Source organism: Perognathus longimembris, chromosome 2 (assembly GCF_023159225.1).
Source record: "Perognathus longimembris pacificus isolate PPM17 chromosome 2, ASM2315922v1, whole genome shotgun sequence".
NCBI lineage: Eukaryota > Metazoa > Chordata > Mammalia > Rodentia > Heteromyidae > Perognathus > Perognathus longimembris.
The window spans coordinates 131,443,552-131,463,711 of NC_063162.1; the positions used below are offsets into that span (position 1 = coordinate 131,443,552).

The 20,160-nt window shown below is 36.5% G+C and overlaps 1 protein-coding gene across 1 annotated transcript in view; it reads right to left on the minus strand.

The window, feature by feature from the left end:
- Nucleotides 1-2,712: 2,712 nt before the first annotated feature.
- Nucleotides 2,713-20,160, minus strand: part of Iqub (IQ motif and ubiquitin domain containing) — a 48,927-nt gene continuing 31,479 nt past the window's right edge. The window contains exons 9-12 of the mRNA XM_048337668.1: nucleotides 18,815-18,991; nucleotides 13,782-14,030; nucleotides 9,156-9,341; nucleotides 2,713-2,955 (exon numbers count right to left, since the gene is read on the minus strand). Of these exons, the coding sequence (XP_048193625.1) occupies nucleotides 2,773-2,955; nucleotides 9,156-9,341; nucleotides 13,782-14,030; nucleotides 18,815-18,991 (795 nt within the window). The 3' untranslated portion in view covers nucleotides 2,713-2,772. The remainder of the gene's footprint in view (nucleotides 2,956-9,155; nucleotides 9,342-13,781; nucleotides 14,031-18,814; nucleotides 18,992-20,160) is intronic.

Below are 20,160 nucleotides of genomic sequence, written 5' to 3' on the forward strand. Positions count from 1 at the left end.
GTGTGTGTGTGTGTGTGTGTGTGTGTGTGTGTGTGTGTGCATGTGAACATGCATGCTTGCACTCAGGGCCTAGACACTGTCCCTGAGCTTTTTTGCTCAGTGGTAGCACTCTACCACTGAGTCACAGTTCCACTTCTAGCTTTTTGGTAGTTAATTAGAGATAAGCGTCTCATGCAAATTTGTCCAAACAGGGGCTATCTCTGAAACTGGATCCTAGAATCTCAGCCTCTTGAGTAGCTAGAATCATAGACGTGAGCAAGTGCCCAGCCCTATCACTTTTCTGCTAAGATAACTGATATGCTAGATTACAAATTACTCACAAATACGCCGCTAATATCATTCTTTTGGATTATTGGACAAGGAGACATTTTTACAGTTGATTTCTTCAAGTTCATTTTTCTTATGATGTCACCATTTCCCTACAGGAGGGTTTTATTTTCCCCATAAAATACTATTTCTACAGTTTCCTTGTTTCCTAATATGAATGCAGATTGTTTATAGTTTCAGTTGTTTTTCTGGGATTTGAGAGGGATGGAAGGTGAAAGCCAACAAAGAAAGGCTAAGATTCAAATCTCAATATTGAAATGAAGAAATTCCTATTCTATGTATATGGATTTTCGAGAATTCTATACTTCCTCCCATGCATATGCTAAACATTCTCTGCCTCAGGCCAGCCGCAGCAGTCAACAGGGTACCAAGGAGTATGGAGTTGGCGCAGGAGTTAGAGACATGGGAGTCAAAAGTGATGAGTTAGTTTCTGGCCCAAATAGCTGAGGTCTTTATTTATACTATTTTTAAGCAGAAAAATGGTTACGTAAAAGTACTATTTTTTTTAAAGCAAGTATCTTTCACACAAGACTCCAAGGTTTTTTCTTTTCCAGTAAACTCTAACCAATGGTTTGCATATTGCTCAGATGTCTATAGTTATTTTAGCATATCCTGTCCGACTAGACATTGGGTTTCTAACCACAATAAAGCTTCGGTTAGAGGTGTGAACCATGTCTTTATCTTAAAGCTTGCAATTTCTGCATTATTTTTTTATTTATCCTACCAAATGCCAAGTAAATTAACCAAATATTTAACATGGTTAGTAATTATAAAATCTCAAACGACTTCTCTCTTTTTGTAATTGTGCTTTAAAAACCATTATCTTAAGGGAAAAAAAGCATAATATGTGATAGGAGGAATGAGTATATGGTGAGGAAGTGATTTCTTAACTTGATCTTCCTGCATGTATGGAAAAAAAATACCATAAAACCTGCTCATAATGAAAATATATTTCAAAAATAATTGTTATGCAAATTTCATAGAATTTTTGCATGGTGGCATTTAAAACAAAACGAAATATGGAAAATTGCAATATACATATTTATCAGATGCTAATGAAAAATAAGAATATGAAATATTACAATTAAAAAAACATTATCTTTTCACTCTACTCTCAGGTTCAGGATAGATATAAATACACCTTTTTTGTAGATATTCTCCTGCACACATTTCCTTCTTTAAACACTATTGTAACTGTTTACCCATTATTCCTTTTTATGTTAAGTCATTTGTGCACCATGGCTTTCCAAACCGCCTTATTCTCTCCCAAATAGAAAGATTTGTGCATCTCACTGTTTTGCCATTCATCCTAACTTCCCTTTTTCCTCATGGTCATAATATCCTGTTCAAAATCTTTCCAGGCTAAGTGTGGTCAACAACCTTTTCCCATTAACTGCTGCTCCTGTGGGGGCCTTCCAAATCCTACTTCCTATCATATATGCCTCATAGAAAGTCCCCCCATGGTGGGAGTTAACGGTTTCTCTTTTGTGGACGGTATTGTAGGGCCCCAAATACCAAGTCCAAATTTGGGGATTTAAAATTGGTTTTGTACCTCTTAAAGCTAGGGGTATGGGAGGCTTATTGGACTCTGGGTCTTCCTCTTCATCACTAATAGATTTCTTTCTAAGTTGCTCATATAGCTCTCTTGAAGGTTCTTCCCCTTGCAGCAATCCTGGGCTTTAACAGCTGCCATTTCCCCCACTGGTTATTTTTATGTCAGTCACATAGTCATGCACTTTCTTCTCTACAACGCCCTTATCTCCCAGAAAATATGTTACAAATACAAATATACTAATTATGAAGCATGTCTTTAGCAATGCAAGAAGTTGGAGAAGCAAACACTGTCTCGGCCCCGGGCCTTGCCTACAAGGCTTTTCCTCCCCTGGATCCATGTCAAATGGATGGAAGGTGACGTGAGGCTCCTCCCTCTCGTATAATTACATTTTATCTTAAGCACATTGCATTGAAGGTTACGCCTAGGTTTGGGTGGTTTTTTTTCTTTGAACAGATTTCCTTTATTTAAACGTTTGTACGAAATGAAACAAGAGGCCCATTTGCTGCAGTTAATTTGAAAAGTTGTCAGATTTTCATAACACATCTTATTTTTGTTGCTACCAGGTTGGAATTAACAAATTTTGGTTGCTCAATTTCTACTATAAATCATTAAAATGTCCTTTAAAATGTAACAGAAAATATATTAAAAATGATGGTCTCTTTGCTTTAAACTATTGCAGAAACACAATTGTAGTTCAATTTAACACTAATTAATGATTACACATTTGTGTATGATTAGTCTCTCTTCGTTTAACCTGTAATAACTATGAAAGATAAAAATAATTGTAAAGTTAAAAAAAGATCAAGCTCCATTTTCATAGTTTATGGCTTCTGTATTACTTTGACAGTAGTGGAAAAACATTTATCATCAAGCAAGTATTTCTGGACCTTCTAACTGTAAGTCCCCTTGGCTTCAATCGTTTTGGGTGTTGTATCCACCTGGTATTTATTTCTGACATCTTCTAATTCACTGTGATTAAGTATATATGAAGCAAGCAGTGGAATCTGGGAAAAGTAGTTCTTAGCCAGGATATGTTTGTGTTGGATCTTGTGGAGAAAATAATGTTCATAATCCTGCAAAAAGGAAAGAAAGAATATTAGAGTTTATTAAATGTCATATATTTTTGTCAGATAAAAATATTGACATGCCTCCATATCTTTGCTTATCAGTTTCATCAGCACAGAATATATTTGGTATATTGTCTTTCAGAGCTCTGTTCCTATGATAGTTCCTTCTGGAAGCCTTTTCATAGTCTCCCTCTGTGCTGTCTTAGTCTAAGCCACTGCTGAGTACCAATCCAATATTCATCCTCTTGTTCTCCTTCATTTTGACTTATAGGCTTGGTTTATGTCTAGTAGGATGTTACCAGCTTTCTATCCTTCATTCTAAGTAAAGACAACAATTTAACAAGTAACAAGTGTACACACACACACACACACACACACATATACACACTTGGACACTTGTATAAAGCTTATAGTAAAGATTTTTATTGTTTATTATCTTTAAGTACAAGGGGGTTTCAATTCAACATGTCAGTTTATGAATACAATATGTCTTTATTAATGTGACCCCTTTCATATTCTCCCCATCTCTCCCAACCCTACTCATCCCCTTAATTAAAAAAAAAAAAAAAGCTTCTTAAAGAAGGTTGAATGTTTCACATATCAAAAACATCTTTCGTCTTTACCCAAACCGGGGAACTAACCACAATGCAAGAGATGAAGCTACAATCTTGGCACAAAGAGCTGGCAAGCATAAGAGTGAGAGTCAGAGGTTAAAAGTCACCATGGGATGACTTAGAGGGCCTCAGTTTCTGAGAACATGGTGGAGACACCATACAAGGTCCAGGCTGCCCAATTTCAGAACTACTTATTGCATAAGAAAACTTAACTCCTATCACATTAAGTATTTATACTTTGCCCCTTGTTCCAAAGGCTTAGCCAGAATGCAGCTGAAATCATGAGGAATTACAGTTACTCCATTTTTTCCCTCCAAGTCCTTTGCATAGTATTCAGAACATCCAAAAGTAAATTTTGGTTAAATCAATAAATACTATCTAGCCTCTTTATTAGTCTTAGTGAGACTTCTGCAAAATCACAAATACTGCTTGACTTCTGCCTGAAATTTATTTTCTGAAAGATGACTTCCTCACAAAGGCAACTCTAAGGTGAAAGAAAGATCTAAGGCTTAAAAAACAACAGTGGGACCCCTCTGATGATCAAGAGTGGGCTGAGCCTATATTCTTACAGCACCTTCACAGACACCAAGGACTGCCTGGGGACCTGACACAAGGTAATCATATGGCCGACCAGCTGGCCACTAATGGGACTATTGTAGCTATGGTTATTGTACAACCTCAAAACCTTCAAATGGCCCAAGGACTCCATGAGCGTACACACTTAAACTGGAGAGGGTTGCATCAGAGATTTCCTTCAATTCCTATAAAAGACTTAAAAAAGATTATTAGGACTTGCAAGTCATGTATGCCCTTTCTGCAAGTCCCTCCTCTGCAATCTCCTGGGGTCAACTCCAGAGGCCTAAAGCCTAATGTTATCTGGAAAACTGATGTAACCCACTACACTCCTTTTGGAAGGTTGAAATGTGTATTTATGTCCATAGATACCCATTCTCATGCCTGCTGGGCCACGGCCCATTCAGGGGAAAGAGCACAGCATGCTGAGAGCCACTTTCTACAATGTTTTGCTATCCTAGGGCTCCCATTACAGGTAAAGACAGATAATGGACCTTGTTTCATCAGCAAGCCTTTACAGGCCTTTTTCCAAAAGTGGAATATTAAACATACCACTGGAATACCATACAACCCAAAGGGTCAGGCCATAATTGAGAGGCATAATAAGACCCTGAAGGATCAATTATTAAAACAAAAAGGGGGGGAGCCCCCCATGGCCAGCTGAGGACAGTGATGTTTACACTGAATATTTTAAACTTCTCTAAGGACCAACCTCTGTCGGCTTTCCAGAGACATTGGTCAATCCAAACACCCTACTTAAAGGTGGAAGTCCAATGGAAGGACCCCCTTACAAGAGCATAGTGAGGCCCTGGACCCACTTATCAGTGCGGAAGGGGCTTCGCATGCGTTTTCCCAACTGGGGAACCAAATCCAATCTGGATACCAGCTAGAGACTTAAAATATTGTTCATCTGAATGACCACCCAAGGGCACCTGCCCTTGAAGGATGTCTCTCCTTGTTTTCTCTTCAGGAAAACAAAGACTGTGGTGGATTTTTCCATGGAGAAATGGGAAAGCCTGCCTGTACCAGCGATGGACCTAGTGTCGGCCCTGTTTCTTCCCTGGACCTTGCCTGGCGCCTTTTGGCATAAAGTTTGCTGTGGCAGTGTGGCCCCCAGCGTTGCACAAGAACTAAAAGGAAATTTTGCACACTGTTGTTGCCTTCCCTTTGCTGCTTATCTTTGGGGCCCCCATTGGAGGGAAATAGGAGCTAAAGGATTTGGACATCTTAATGTTTTATGATAAATGTTTACAATAAGCAAGGGACTGGTACCATGCTGCAATGTTTTCTATAAAGTGTCTACTAACCTCAATCGTTACCAGCATCCTGGCTGCCAAATCACCAGGACCTGAACCTGCCTCTACCTCCCCATTGAGGGAAGGGAGAGCCATCTGCACTACCTTGAGTGACACCAAAATGGGCCAGGACTCCTCTATCTCCTATGGACTGAGCCAGATAAGAGACCCTCCATTGCATTGTGCCTGTGTTCTAATTGCTCATGTGTTACAGTTGCTCATGTTTGCATTTGCCTTGTGTTACGATTGCTTATGCTCATGTCTGCTTTATGCTTCCATTTGCATTATGTTTGCATTGCTCTGTACTAGACAAATCGGTCTCTTATATTGTGAGCAAAAAGCCAGAGCTGTCCAGACAACAAGTGGCCTTTGGCCTTTAGCCATTTAGGAACCCCATGAGGTTGGTCACATGCTGCTCACTGAGGTCTGCTGGCATGAGAAAAGATTAACAGGGCCTTCTTTCAAGTGCCAATCCCACTCTCCCCAAGTCCCCTCATCGGGCTGGCCAGCCCGGCCAGCAGGTTGGCCTGAAGTGCTAGTGTGTTAGCCGAAGATGGGTAAGATCCCCCATTGTGGGGGGCAACCTAAGAAATGGCGCGCCCTCAAGTAAGGCACCTCCTGCTGTTCAAAAAGTAAAAAAAAAATAAAAGGGGAAGATGTTGGGGATTCATCTTGGCCTTAAGGGGGGAAAGGCGAGGATGCCGCCCTTCCCCCAGCCCTGGGGCAGTGTGGAAGTAAGCCACACCTATCTCCTTCTGGGTCCGGAACCAGAGGGGTAGCTTTGAGACCATCCCCCACCTTGCGGAACAGCAGGAGGTGGATTGCTCGCCGAAGCATCTCCGAAAAAAAAACAGTGGGTTTTATATTTTACACAAGTATTTATTTTAAAGATTTTTCTTTTAAATCTAATTTAAATTTGTAGATTACATTTACAAATGTAACAGATAAATACTCAAATACTTTGCACTAATCTTTGGTTCCCTATTTCATAGACCATATTTCATTCAAGGGAAAATAATATATTTACAGTGTTGCATTCATCCATACATGCACAGAACTTTGTTTCCTTAATAAAACTCTTAATAATTATTAAAAATGAGTCAAGCATTATATGACATGCACATTCAAAGTAATACTATAGAAAGATATCCACTATTACTAAATAAACAAACCAAGTTACAGAGTATTTTATATAAAATAATTGCTACACATGTGTGTAATAGGTATGTATTAAAATACATAGAGATATGAAACAAACGTACATTACAGATAGATGATATGTGAAAGATAGATAGATATAGATGAGAGATAACCGGAACATCTCCAGAAATATTTCAATAACTTTCACAGAATAAAATTATTTATCCCTAGCATGTAGACATTAGGGATAATCATCAGGAAATTTACATTCTATTTTGAAATTTTATTCTATTCATAATTATACCAAATTGTACTGTCTTTATTTCAGTTAAAAATAAATTTAACATACTTACATACAAACAGTTACTACCTAGATTACTTCATGCCAGACAATAAGTTGGAAACTGTAAATAGTTGTCTATTTAGTTGTCAAAGCTTTTCTATTATGGGACATTATTATCTCCTTCCCATACACATGTAGACTGAGGCATTGAAACTTAACACATGAGCTCATATAGGGTGGTCTCAAATTCAAAGTCAGGATGCTTTCATTATTTTTATTAATTTCACACTTTTAGCTAATATTCTAAAACTCTATGAAACAAAGAAGGCAGGTCTTAATGCTCTGAAAAATTTTAGTAAAAAAGATGGATAAAAATTGGATCATGACTGCTTTTTTTCCCCACAATTGTTCCTACTCTGGCCAATATGAACACTATGAGAAATTAATCTATTTCCCTTGAAGTTCACAGAAGCATTTTTCCCATAGCCTGGAAGCTCACAGAAGTCAAAGCATACTCTAAAGAGCAACAGTGGAGCACACTGGACATGGATAAAAGTGGACTATACAACTTGTGGATAGAGATGAAAGGGAGGGTCTCAGAGAGAATGAGGGAACAGAAGACACTGTATGAAAGGAAATGTGTTCACTACTTGACTCGTGTAAATGTAACCCCGGTGTACATCACCACTATAATAACAATATGGTAAGTTGTTTTAAAAATTAGTTTAAATTTCAAAGATCTTTAATTCATTGGGAAAGTAAATATTTCTGGGCACTAAGTAAATTCATTTTAACTTTCTGCAAAATAGAAGTTAATCTTTAAACTGAATATTAATACTTGAATGATTACACAAACTGAAAACCATAAACATATTTTTTCAGCTTGGCTCATTGAGAACCCTTGCTCCATTTTCAGAAATTCAAAACGATTGGCATCCTGAAATTAGAAATGTATGTGAATAGAACATTTAATTTGATACTGCAATAAATTGATTAAATACGCAATGGGAGTTGTGTGGATTGATTGAAGAAGCCCTGGAAAAATCAGCTTTGGGAATGAACTTTACTTTCATTATGGGACCTAGATGAAATGATATTGCTAAGATTGGCTATGCTTCCAGTAATTAAATATTTATGAGTCAGTTTAGTTTAGTAAACAGAACATTTATCACAGCTTCAATTTGTCTCTCTCCTTTCTGTTAATCCCCAGAGTAGAATTTTTCCTAGGCTAGCTCCTTAGAACGCTGAACAATTATTGCTAAGAAGATAAAAAATTTAGTTTATTTCCTTTACATTTTCCTACTAGTCTCTTAAAAAAACAAAAAAATGGCAGGAAATAATGCCATTCAAAATGACTGCCTGATTTGATATCATTTCTTTCTTTTTTTGTTGTTTTTAGTGGACACCTTGCATGAAATTAAAGGTGATTTAGTCAACTGAAGATCCTGGGCTTGCTGAGTGTAAGTGGAGCTATCTTAGGAACTCTTCTAGGGCCCCTCATTTTTGTTCATTAACATGGTTTACAGTACACATTTTTTTTGTTTGTTTTTTGGCCAGTCCTGTGTCTTGGACTCAGAGCCTGAGCACTGTCCCTGGCTTCGTTTTGGTCAAGGCTAGCACTCTGCCAACTTGAGCCACAGCGCCCCTTCTGGCCGTTTTCTATATATGTGGTGCTGGGGAATTGAACCCAGGGCTTCATGTATAGGAGGCGAGCACTCTTGCCACTAGGCCATATTCCCAGCCCTACAGTACACATTTTTAAGTTGCAATGATTTCTTCACTCCTAGTTAGTTGGAAGCAACCAAACAAATGGAGCTACATTTGTATGATGACAATAAGCATGCTTTCAGGCAGACTTCCTAATGAGTCCTAACAGACTCTGAGTTCTCTAACACTTATAATGGCAATATTCATTTACTTATTCAACAAATCAATATTCAACTCCCAAGCTGGGGGCAGGATTATTATAGGTACTGAGGATAAAGATGGAAGTAAATGTTATGAAATCCTTGGCTTCCTGGAACTTACTGTGGGAATTAATGTGCTTGAAGTAACTAGAAAATATGGCACGATGAGGGAGTACTTACATAGTCAAATCTCTTATTTCACTGCTCCCCTCTCATTCTAATATCTGCACTATTTACCGTTCCCGCTTTTTGTTACCATTAATCTATACATCCCATTTGTAATCTGACAGAAATAGTTAAATCACATGTGGAATGTGTTCAAATGCAGTCCCATCGTGTGTCCTATGATTCCAACGGCAAAAGTCACACCTCAAATAAAAGCCCACCTACTAACCTGTTCGATGTTCTGTACCTTGAGATGAGCTTCACCTTCCTCCTTGGTAAGAAGAATGCAGTTCCAGGGGGCCCATTCCATGGACTTATCCCATCTGACCATGACCAACTCATCGATGTCCTTACAGGCACTGAGGACCGACTGGGATGCCCAGATGTTCTCTATCAGGTACCGGATGTCATTGAGCTGAATATCAATATAAGTTCAACAAATAATATATGTTTTCTTCTAAATTCACAATGTAATGATTATACTGCTTGAGTAAACAAATCACATTGAGTCCATTTTAAAGAGGAATGCCATTCGTTAGATTTCAGTGGCAGATAGTCCTTTTTTATCACACGTATGTTCATTCTGCCTAATCTACATAATCATTCCCAAGTCATGAACCCATCTTTAGCCCCATATAAACTGTATATATTTCCTAGAGTATGCTACCTTATTATTTATTTTCTTAATAAAATACATGGTATTAAGTACTTTTGAAAAAAAATTCCTTATTAACTATCATGGTAAAATCCTTTCTCAGGAGTTTTACTTGCACTTTGCCAGAGACAGTTGAGATATACTCAAAGCTGATAAAAGGATTTGTTGTTTTAGTGGGAACAAAAACAGAAAGATGGGTACTTTAAATAAATAGAACATTTTTAATAAATTTATATTGTAATAGCCATCGCTCTTAGAATGAACTCTTTATCCTGAGGTCCACATCTATAAATTTAGTATTGTTAGGTACAAGCTTCACAAAAGCATAATTACTGAAAAGGGACCATTATTTCAAAAAGTTTTTGTAGGAAAGCAAGGAAAATATGTTACATACATTTTTTACTCATATTCAAAATGTTGCCTTGTTCAAATATGTATAGTTTTTTTTAAATGTGTTGCATTAATTGAATTACTAACTTCAAAACTGTATTAAACTGAATGCAGTATTTTTGTTCATTTAGATATCACTTTTGCACATGATACATTTGTTCGGCCATCTTCAAGAACTGCCTACCTTTAAGTAGTGTTTGACATGGTTGCAGTGGTATAGTAACACTGCAGCCTATTGTATTAAGTGGCATCTGTAGAGATTACAGGAAAACTGGATAACCAGTGAAGCACTAGACTCTTCTTAAGTAAAATATTTACTTCTGATATATCTTAGCTTTTATCTTTTCACTTTACATGCTGTCATGTTCAAATTCAGTAAGTGTTTAATATAAATACTCATTGCCCACAAGCTATACTGGGTCATAATAGAGTTTTAACATGAGTTTTACTTGTTTACTATCTGTCTGCTCTCTATCCTCTCCTCCCACATCTGCACAATATAAGCTCTAGGACAGTAAAGCTCTTATCTCCCTCTACAGAATCTCCACCATTAAGAACACTGCTTGGGCACACAGCAGGTGCTCAATAACTCTGATAATAGGATGAGTGACATCTATCCTTGTGGGAAACAAAGCATAGTATAGACTTACAAAACGTATAACTAACATATAAAGAGAATTCCAATTCTATATTATTGTTAAGTAGTTGTTGTACACTCATACAATGCTTCATTTGAGTCCTTAGAAATTAGTAACTTTGATGTTAAAATATTTAATGAGACCTTCAAAAACCTAGAGAGCTATGTTTGGACCCCCATGAACAAATTCTTTTCATTACTCTCCTTTCCTCTTTTTCTAGTCAATGAGCATTGCCATGTAAACAAAATTATCCTATTTTAGATTGCTTTGACATTCACACAAGAACTGCAAATGAAGACATGAAAATATACAAGAATTTGGATTACAGGCACAATTCACCACCATATCTGATTGATATTTATTTGATCATAATCGCTGGTTCACAGTTTTTTTTTTACTTTGGGTAATTAAATTCTCAGAGCATTTGAAGGGGTATTAAAAATCAGGATTAAGAGATATAACATAAATTTAGTTTTGCTCTTTGTAATGCAATAGAGCAGTCATCAATACAAATTGAATATCCCTTATGAGGAATACTTAGAACTAGAAATATCTCCCAATTTCAGATGTTTCTGGATTTTGGAAAATTTACATATACATAATGAAATGTCAATGAGATATCATTTCATATGTACTTATACTGTAACTTGAAACTGGTAATAATATACCATTTTTTTGTAAATGTGTTTTGATTGTGACCCTTTACTTAAGTCAGTTATGGAACTTTCCAGTTGTAGAGTCAGATGATGACTCAAAAGTTTTAGATTTTGGAGAATTCTAGAGTTCAGATTTTCAGATTAGGGATACTCAGCCTGTACTTCAAACTATTTATATTGTTACTTTTTTTTAGCTGTTTAAAGAGAGAAATTGGATGGGTAGGGTTGGAAAAGACAGGGGGAGAATTATGAAATGAGTGACAATCACAATGCCCTGTACTCATAAACTGATATGGTGATTTGAAATTCCGCTATAGCAAAGATGATTTAAAAAAGTAAGACAAATAGAGAGGAATAAAAGAATTTGGAAAGTGAATATCAACAATGAAGTCAGCATGATTTTTTGAAACTATATTTAAATTGTAGTACAGGTGTATTGGCACATGCTTGTAATACCAGCCTTGGGAGAAAAAGGCAACAGGACCATGAGTTCAAGCCTATCCAGGGCTACAAAATAAGACCCCATCTTAAAAATAAAATTCTGTATTTAAAAATTTTTTGAAAACCAATCACCTTATAAGTCATTTGATGTTTTTGGTTTCAGAAATATCTTGCTTACATATCTTCCATCAACAATATCCTTCACTCTATTGATCAACATAATGTTCATCATTTCTAACTTGAGTTACACCCCTGTTTCTGTCTCTGTGAACACTACCCCAGGAACCTCACTGCACAGCATTCATATTGGAGTTGTCAACCCAGCTCCAGGAAGTCCTGTACACCTACCAGAATTGGTGGCTCTTTCAACTTCCCACCTGCCCCTAACAATCGTGAAAAGAAACTCTACATGCCCACTGTCCTAGAAGAGCTTGGGTAATCATGTTTTTCAGTGTCCTCTATACATTTCACACATAATTTTTCTCCCTGGGTGAACGCTGGGTGACTAATCAAGCTAAAATGCCTACCATAGTACAAGAGAAAAGCACACTGAAGTTCCCATTTAAAAAAAAAGTGTGTGGAGTTTGAGAGTTTAATTATTATGATGTTCCTATTACAGAATATTTAAAATAATCTTGGTCCTCAACTTGCATTTTTTGATAGTCCTGGGGCTTGAACTGAGGGCCTGGGCACTGTCCCTGAGCTTCTTTTGCTCAAGGCTAGCACCCTGCCACTTGAACCACAGAGCCACTTCTGGCTTTTTCTGTTTCTGTGGTACTGAGATATCGAACCCAGGGCTTCATGCATGCTAGGCAAGCACTACGTCATATTCCCAGCCCTCAACTTCACTTTTATGAAGGAAAATTTGTGGAATGATATTGTTGTTCCCCTAGTTTATGTTACAGGAAAGATGATAGATGACTAGAAACTGGCTTCTTTTCACACACACACTTCAAGCAGTTACCATACTCTTTTCGCTTGGAAAAATGCAAACTTACATATCTTTAAACTTCAGAGAAATCTCATTAGTTCAGGGAAGGAATAAAAAAAGGGTTGAAATAATATCCTATTAGTATTTAGTGTCACCTAGAATACACTTCTAAAGAAACTACAAAGACCATCTTCACAGGTGTGTTGAAATGAATATCTCATCATCTCTTTTATAAGAGCCAAGAAAAAAAAAAGAGGGTACAAAGGTGCTCTGGATTGGACAGAAAATAGCCCCAGAGGATCTATATTCAAGGCTTGGCTACCAGCCAATGGGGCTTTGGGGAAGTAACTAGATCATAAGAGCTATGATTTCATGGGTGAATTAATCCACTGATAGATTCATAATTTTATGGTATTGAGAGGCAGTAGAAACTGGGAAGTAGGGCCTAGTTGAATAGTCTATTTTGTCAATCTTCACCCCAGCCCCAGCCCCTCCTCTCTCCTGTTTCCTTCCTGCCTGCTGTAAAGGGAGCAGCAGCTGACCATGAACTGCAATCATGAGCCAGAATAAATCTTCCCTCCCTTAAATTGTTTTTCCAGACATGGTCATCTTTGTCAGATATAGGAAACTAATGAACCACTTCTGATCCCCTCTTTATGTCCAATCATAAGTATCATTAAATCTATGCCTGTCTCAGACTCACCTGAAACCAGTAGAAACAGAACTCAAATTCCCTCAAAACAGCCTGATTCTTTGCTCTTTGTGGCTAGCAGATTAACCATTCCTCCGTCTTTTGTCTCAGAAACCACATCTGCAAGGCAGGCTTTTCTGTCCTGCAAATTACCCTGCATGCCCTTATCATTCCCCATATTTTTCCTCACAACACTCTGATTTGTTTTTTCAGAAGCTCATACTCCTTTTCTTGTCTGTCTTCTTTCATAGGATGTAAAATCTGGCTTACCTGGGTGTGGCAGAGTACAATGAAGTATTTAAATATGCATACACATCAGGAATGGAGTCCCTATGCTCATTAGGCAACCAAAGGTGGTACTTCTCTACTCAGAATATGTTCAGCAACACTGTATGTCATATGTCCACGTAGCCTCCTAGAAAACAGATACATTTCTGCCATGGTTGACCTTACCTGCATCAGGAAAGCAATTTGAGAGTCATCTTCATAATTGGCTTCTGATTCGTAGAGCCTTTCAAGTATACACTTGTACTTCAAAAATGATTCCCGTTTTTGAGTCTCATTCTCAAGGCTGACACACTGACGACAGCGGTAGATGCGTTGTGAGGTGCAGGATATGGAAAATTCGGTAGAAGGCAAATATAACTGGCAACTGTAGCAAAAGTAAATCTTATTGTAAAACTTGAGTGGATCTTGAGGAACCTACAAAGTTAAAAAAAAAATGAAAGAAACAGGAAAATTATATTATAGTGCTTTAGAACTTGTTAACTGAAAAATTCTGTATTCAGTTATCCTGCCAAAATAATAAAAATCTACTATTTGATTCATCAACTCCTAGATACATGTTGTAAATAACTTAGACTATAATGGAAGTACTTCATATGCACGTATGAAAATGGAATAATGAAATGTGTCAAAATTTTATTTAAAAACTGAGGGAGGCATGATTAGGAAAGTAATAAGGGGGTGGGGGCTGAATTTGACCAAAGCTGGTACATGCAGAGGCAAAAATGTCCAAATAAAACCCCTTATATAGCTGATATATACTAATAAAAATAAAAAAATAGGGGACAAACTCAGCTCTTACATTTATAAAAATGTTTAGATATCTGGGTTTATATTAATTATTTCTATAGTCAACAGCCAGTTATTTTCCTTTCATTTATTTCAAAAAATAAAGTTGGGGTTGTTAATGATCAATTTTCAAAATATGAACCACTACATCAGAAAGTAATTCTATCTTTGTAACTCTGTAATGTGGAATGAGCACTTGGTTCTAGATTCATGAATTAATGAGTGAATGAATGAAAAGTAAGCAATGTCAAACAAATTGAAGACTACAAAAACCAATCTTTACAATGTATCATCAGTATTTCTAGCCTCTATGAGAAGAAAGATTAAATAGGAACAGAATTGACATTAGGTATATCAAAGTTGTAAAAACAATTTTCAGACAAGACCTCAGCCTAGGAAAGCTTCAGACTTAGGTAAACTTCACAGGTCATTAGCTGAATATCAAAAAAAGGATTAACTCAATAGTGGAAAATAACGATCCCTAAATTAAAATTGCTTTGTTCTTGCTCTAAAAATAATCTTAAAATCAATATCTAAAGAAATAAAACTCTTTTGAGTAACTTAACTATGTTTTCTGAAAAAGTTAGGTGTGTTTATAATAATAAAACATTTAAGGGCTGGGCTGTGGTTCAGTAGTAAAGCACTTTTCTTGCAAGTGCAATGTCCTGGATTTGATTCCCAGTACCTAAATAAATAAATAAAACATTTACAGTTCAACAAAATAAAATCCATAATGTATAGTACCAGCAAACAATGACCAAATATATGCAAAATGTGATCCAAAGCAAGTAGCTAAATCATTATTGGAAAATTGTCCATACTTGATATAGATATTAGAATTCATACACAAGGAGAGTTATTAAAAATCTCATTAAATCAGTTATTAAAACTATTCCATATGTTCAAAGTTAAGGAAAGGCAATAAAATATATTTAAATTTCCATGAGAAGAAAATTATGGATTCTAAAATGAAACACGAGAGACTGATTAACACCCACCTTAGTGCTAAATACTGTCTTCTTTTATCTTTTAAGGCAGTTCTTTCTTTGGCCTTGGGTGTTTTCCTCATACATATACACTGGTTAGAACTCAGTAGAAAATATAAAAGGTACTGCAAATCTCCATGTCTTTCTCTGTTTACTCACTAATTTCTAGCCCTGTGTCATACAGACTTTGGCTGTGTAGGACCCAGAGGACAAGATCTTTGCTCTCTCTTCAACTGAAAGAAACAGGCTTCGCCAGTTCTGTCTCCACGTATATAACACAGATACTCCCCCTCCAGGAGGAGTTTTACTCCTCAGAGGAGTAAAATTGGACTACTTTAGGCTCACTTAATTTGTGATCATTGTCTGATGCCCAGTGTCTTGAAAGAAATATTTTTTCTACTTGTTTTTAATTTCAGACAAATGAGTAGTTCCAAATTAGGCCATTTTAGTCAGAAGTAAAAGAAAGTAATCATTTTTATTTGACAAGATGCCAATATAAATCTGAGAAGAATTTCCTTGTCAAAAAAATTCCTATCCAATTTGTAAAACAAAACCAAGAAAATAGCCTTGACTAATTCTTTGTACCTCATAAAAATAGCTCAATAAATTATTCTAAAAGTAAAGTGACAAAATTCTAAGATGAAACAAAGAAGACATTTTTTTTGTGCCCTGTGGGTAGACCAAATTTCTTAAATACAGCAAAAAGAATAATCTATTTTAAAAATAGATAAATTATGCTTTTTCAATTAAAAAACTTCACCAAAAAAGATATATGTATGGTATATAATGTATGAAAAGATGCTCAATAATTCTAGTTATTAGATTCATATACATTAAGATATTATAGGATACTATTACCTACCTTTTCTTAAAACTTGACAATACCAAGTACTGACAAGGTTGAAAGCATCTGGAACTCCCTCACACACTGTAGGTGAGGATGCAATCTGGTACAACTAGTTTGCATAAAAAGTTTAGCAGTCTTTTATAGGGGTAACAGTCACAGTTCCTAGGTATTTATCCCTAACTAATTAATTTACTCCAAACCCATAATCAAGTGTTTATCACAACCATATTTTTTCAGGTGCTGAGAACTTATTTACACTTAAGCTACAGTCCCCTCTATGGTGAACAAGTCTTATGCTTCCTCTAGTCTTTCTTTAATAGAAAACTTTGTATTCCTGCTTACTTGTGCTAGCATTTTCATTAGGATTGTTAATATTTTTCATCACAAGCTTATTCAAAAATCCTCAGACTCTAAACGTACTCAAACACCTTATGACTTTTATTTAAAGGATAAAAATAAAGCTGTCTATTGCTGTGCAATAAGAAGATTGTTCAGCTATAATAAACTACTGAGACTCAAAACAAGAGTGAATCTCATACTCAGTGTGCTAATTGAAAGCTGTCAGTCTCAAAATAATCTAATTCTGAGATGTTAAGATTTGGTTTATATGAGGTTCTAAAATAGATAAAACTACAGAACCAAAACAAAAAAATAAGCATTTGCCAAAAATCAGGGGAGTCTAAAAGTGGACTGCTGAAGGAATTTTAGGGTGTGAGAGGTCTATTTTTTTTATTTTGACTGTATCATTAAATTATATGGCTAAGCAATTGTCAAATTTCATCAAAAACAGAGAAATTGACTAATGGAAAATTACAAAACTGAACAAAATGATACAACTGTGTTAGTCACTTTTGGTCACTATGACACCATACCTAGACAGCCAACTCAAGGGAGGAAGGATTTAACTTAGCTTGTGGTTACAGAGGATTCTATCCACAGTGGCTTGACTCCTTTGCTTTATGTCTCAGATGAGACAGAAAACCACTGTGAACAGTGCATGTTCACCACATGAGAACCAGAAAGCAGAGACAGATAGTAAGGGATCAGAGCAAACTGTATTCTCCAAGGACACACCCTAGTGATCTAGTTCCTCCAAGAAGGCCCCACCTTCTAACAGCTGTTTCAGCTCTAAACTCATCAAGGGATTTAAACCACTGAGATTAGCACCTTCCACCTCTCACCCTCAGCTGGGGTAAAGTCTTCAAGGGCTTGAGCTCTTGAAGGACAGACTCAAAAGTATAATAGTGGCATTATATGAAAGTGTAGTATATATAATTCTCTTATATTGCTGCAAGTAGGTATCAGCTGAAAAAGTCTATAGAGAATGACTTGAAATTAGCTTGGACAAATGAAATACTAATTGAAACAATGCAAGGAGCAACTTTCCTTTTGGGTTTTTGTTATACTTTAATCTACTTCTGACAATAGAATTCGATTTTAACTAATTAAAAAGAAATAATATAAAATTAGAACATTATTCTTCTTCTAAAGGTTTATAAAAATATTGAGGCTTTGTGTTGTCAAATATCTGACAATGTTCAGTGCTCTTTTTAAATTAAAACTCTAAAAATGATCATTAAAACAAAACACTATTTATAATTATTTAAAAATCACCTCCCAACGGAGAAAAGGTGTTCTAAATAGTTTTGCACAGTAAGAACGCAATAAAGCAGTTACCTTGGTTTTAGAGAGCATAATTCTTTGGAGTCTTAAGTATGTTGAAGTTAGAAAAGGCAATTTAATTCAAACACAAGTTATATTTAGAGGTCTCTCAGGATGCCTATATGGATATGTTCAAATTGTAATTATGACTATATGGTAAGTAATATAGGGATGATATATAAAGTCTCAAAAATAGAAAGACTGCTCTCTTCTTCAGTCCTCGTGAAGGAGTGAACATGAAGTTCAGTCTATCAAAATGAACGGGTTGGGCATCACTGGCATCACTGGCTTATTCCGATAATTACAGCTACTCAGGAGACTGAGATCTGAGGATCACAGTTCAAAGCCAATCTGGGCAGGAACATTTGTGAGATTCTTTTCTCTGGTTAACTACCAAAAAGCTGGAAGTACATCTGTGACACAAGTGGCAGAGAACTAGTCTAGAGCAAAAAGCTCAGGGACAGTGTCCAGGCCCTGAGTTCAAGCCCCCAGAACAATCTCTCTCTCTCTCTCTCTCTCTCTCTCTCTCTCTCTCTCTCTCTCTCTCTCTCTCTCTCTCAGACACACACAAAATGGATGTTGGATGAGTGAAATAGAAGATAACATTCAGGGAGGCAGAAAGAATATGCATAAACCATGGAGATATGAGAGATCATACTGCATCAATATAATATGATATACTGAAAAGTTTAGTTCTTTGGAATGAATTCAAGGTTGAAAACACAGACATGAAGAGGTTAATAAGTAAGCTCAGTTCATAAACACAGTGATCATTCAAAAGACATTTCACCACTAAAATAGCCTTCCACATAGATTCCAGGTAATATGTAAAAGCAAAATTGAAAACTCTTCCAATTTAACATATTGCACTACAGGGATCTATAAAGAAAATATAAGAGAAAAAAAAAGTAGAGTACCTTAAGGTATCTTGCAACTTCAGGATTAAACAGAGGTGTTTTAATATAATGAAAAAAGAGTGTTGCAGTTCTTTTTCTGAGTCCTTCAAGGTTTTGAGATTTAACTCCTCTCATCATAAGGTCAACTTCTCTGTCAATCAATTCTAGGATTTCCTGAGTCAGTTTGCATTCATGTTCCTGAACAAAACATGAAACTACTCAACATAAAATTTATATAATCACTGCTTACAAAATTGCCACCCAAAAAGAAAGGTACATTACAAATGCAGCAATTGTGACAAAAGTACAAATCATTCAGAAAAGTTTGGGTCTCTCTAATAGAATTGTGTGTGTGTGTGTGTGTGTGTGTGTGTGTGTGTGTGTGTGTGTTGTGCTTTAGAAACTGTACCTGTAAAGTTATTTTTCATTACAAAGGCAAAAAATGAGAAACAGGGCTGGGGATATAGCCTAGTGGCAAGAGTGCCTGCCTCGGATACACGAGGCTCTAGGTTCGATTCCCCAGCACCACATATACAGAAAACGGCCATAAGCGGCGCTGTGGCTCAAGTGGCAGAGTGCTAGCCTTGAGCGGGAAGAAGCCAGGGACAGTGCTCAGTCCAAGGCCCAGGACTGGCCAAAAAAAAAAAAAAAAACAAAAATGAGAAACAACCAAATAGCCATAATTAAATGTGATCATATAAGTAAATCATAGCTTCATTTTCAATGACATATCATCTAGTTTATGAAAATGAAGGAACTAATTTTAAGCAAAATAACAAGCACAAAAAACACACGCACTGTAATTTCATTAAATAAAATTCAAATATAAGAACACTAAGCCATGTTATTTATGGGTTTACACAGAGGCGGTAAAGCTAGGAAGAGAACTCAAGGCAAGGACTACCATGGAAGGCAGTTTGTAGTTAATTCCATGAAGTGAGAGAAGAACTGTGAGGAAAATAGGAAGGTAAGGAGCACACAGGAAATTTGTGCAATGGCCTGCTTAACATTTGTCAAAATATAAACGAATAGTTGTTTTCTGAGTACCTATTATAGTTGCTAGTACTTTTGAAAGCAGTGCTTACAACAGAAGCACTCTATTACTTGAGCCATATTCCCTAACCTCTTAGGTATTTTTTCCTTTAGTAATTTAACTTACTTTTTTTCCAAATAGGGTCTCCCATTGATGCTTGGGTCAGCCCATGATCCTCCTGTTTATGCCTCCTACATATCTGGGACAGGTTCCCACCACCAAGTTCATATTTCATTAGTAGAAATGAGGTCTCATGAATGTTTTGACTGGGTTGGCCTCAAACTGTGATCCACAGTCACCAATTCCCAAGTACCTAGGTGAGAGCCACTGTCCT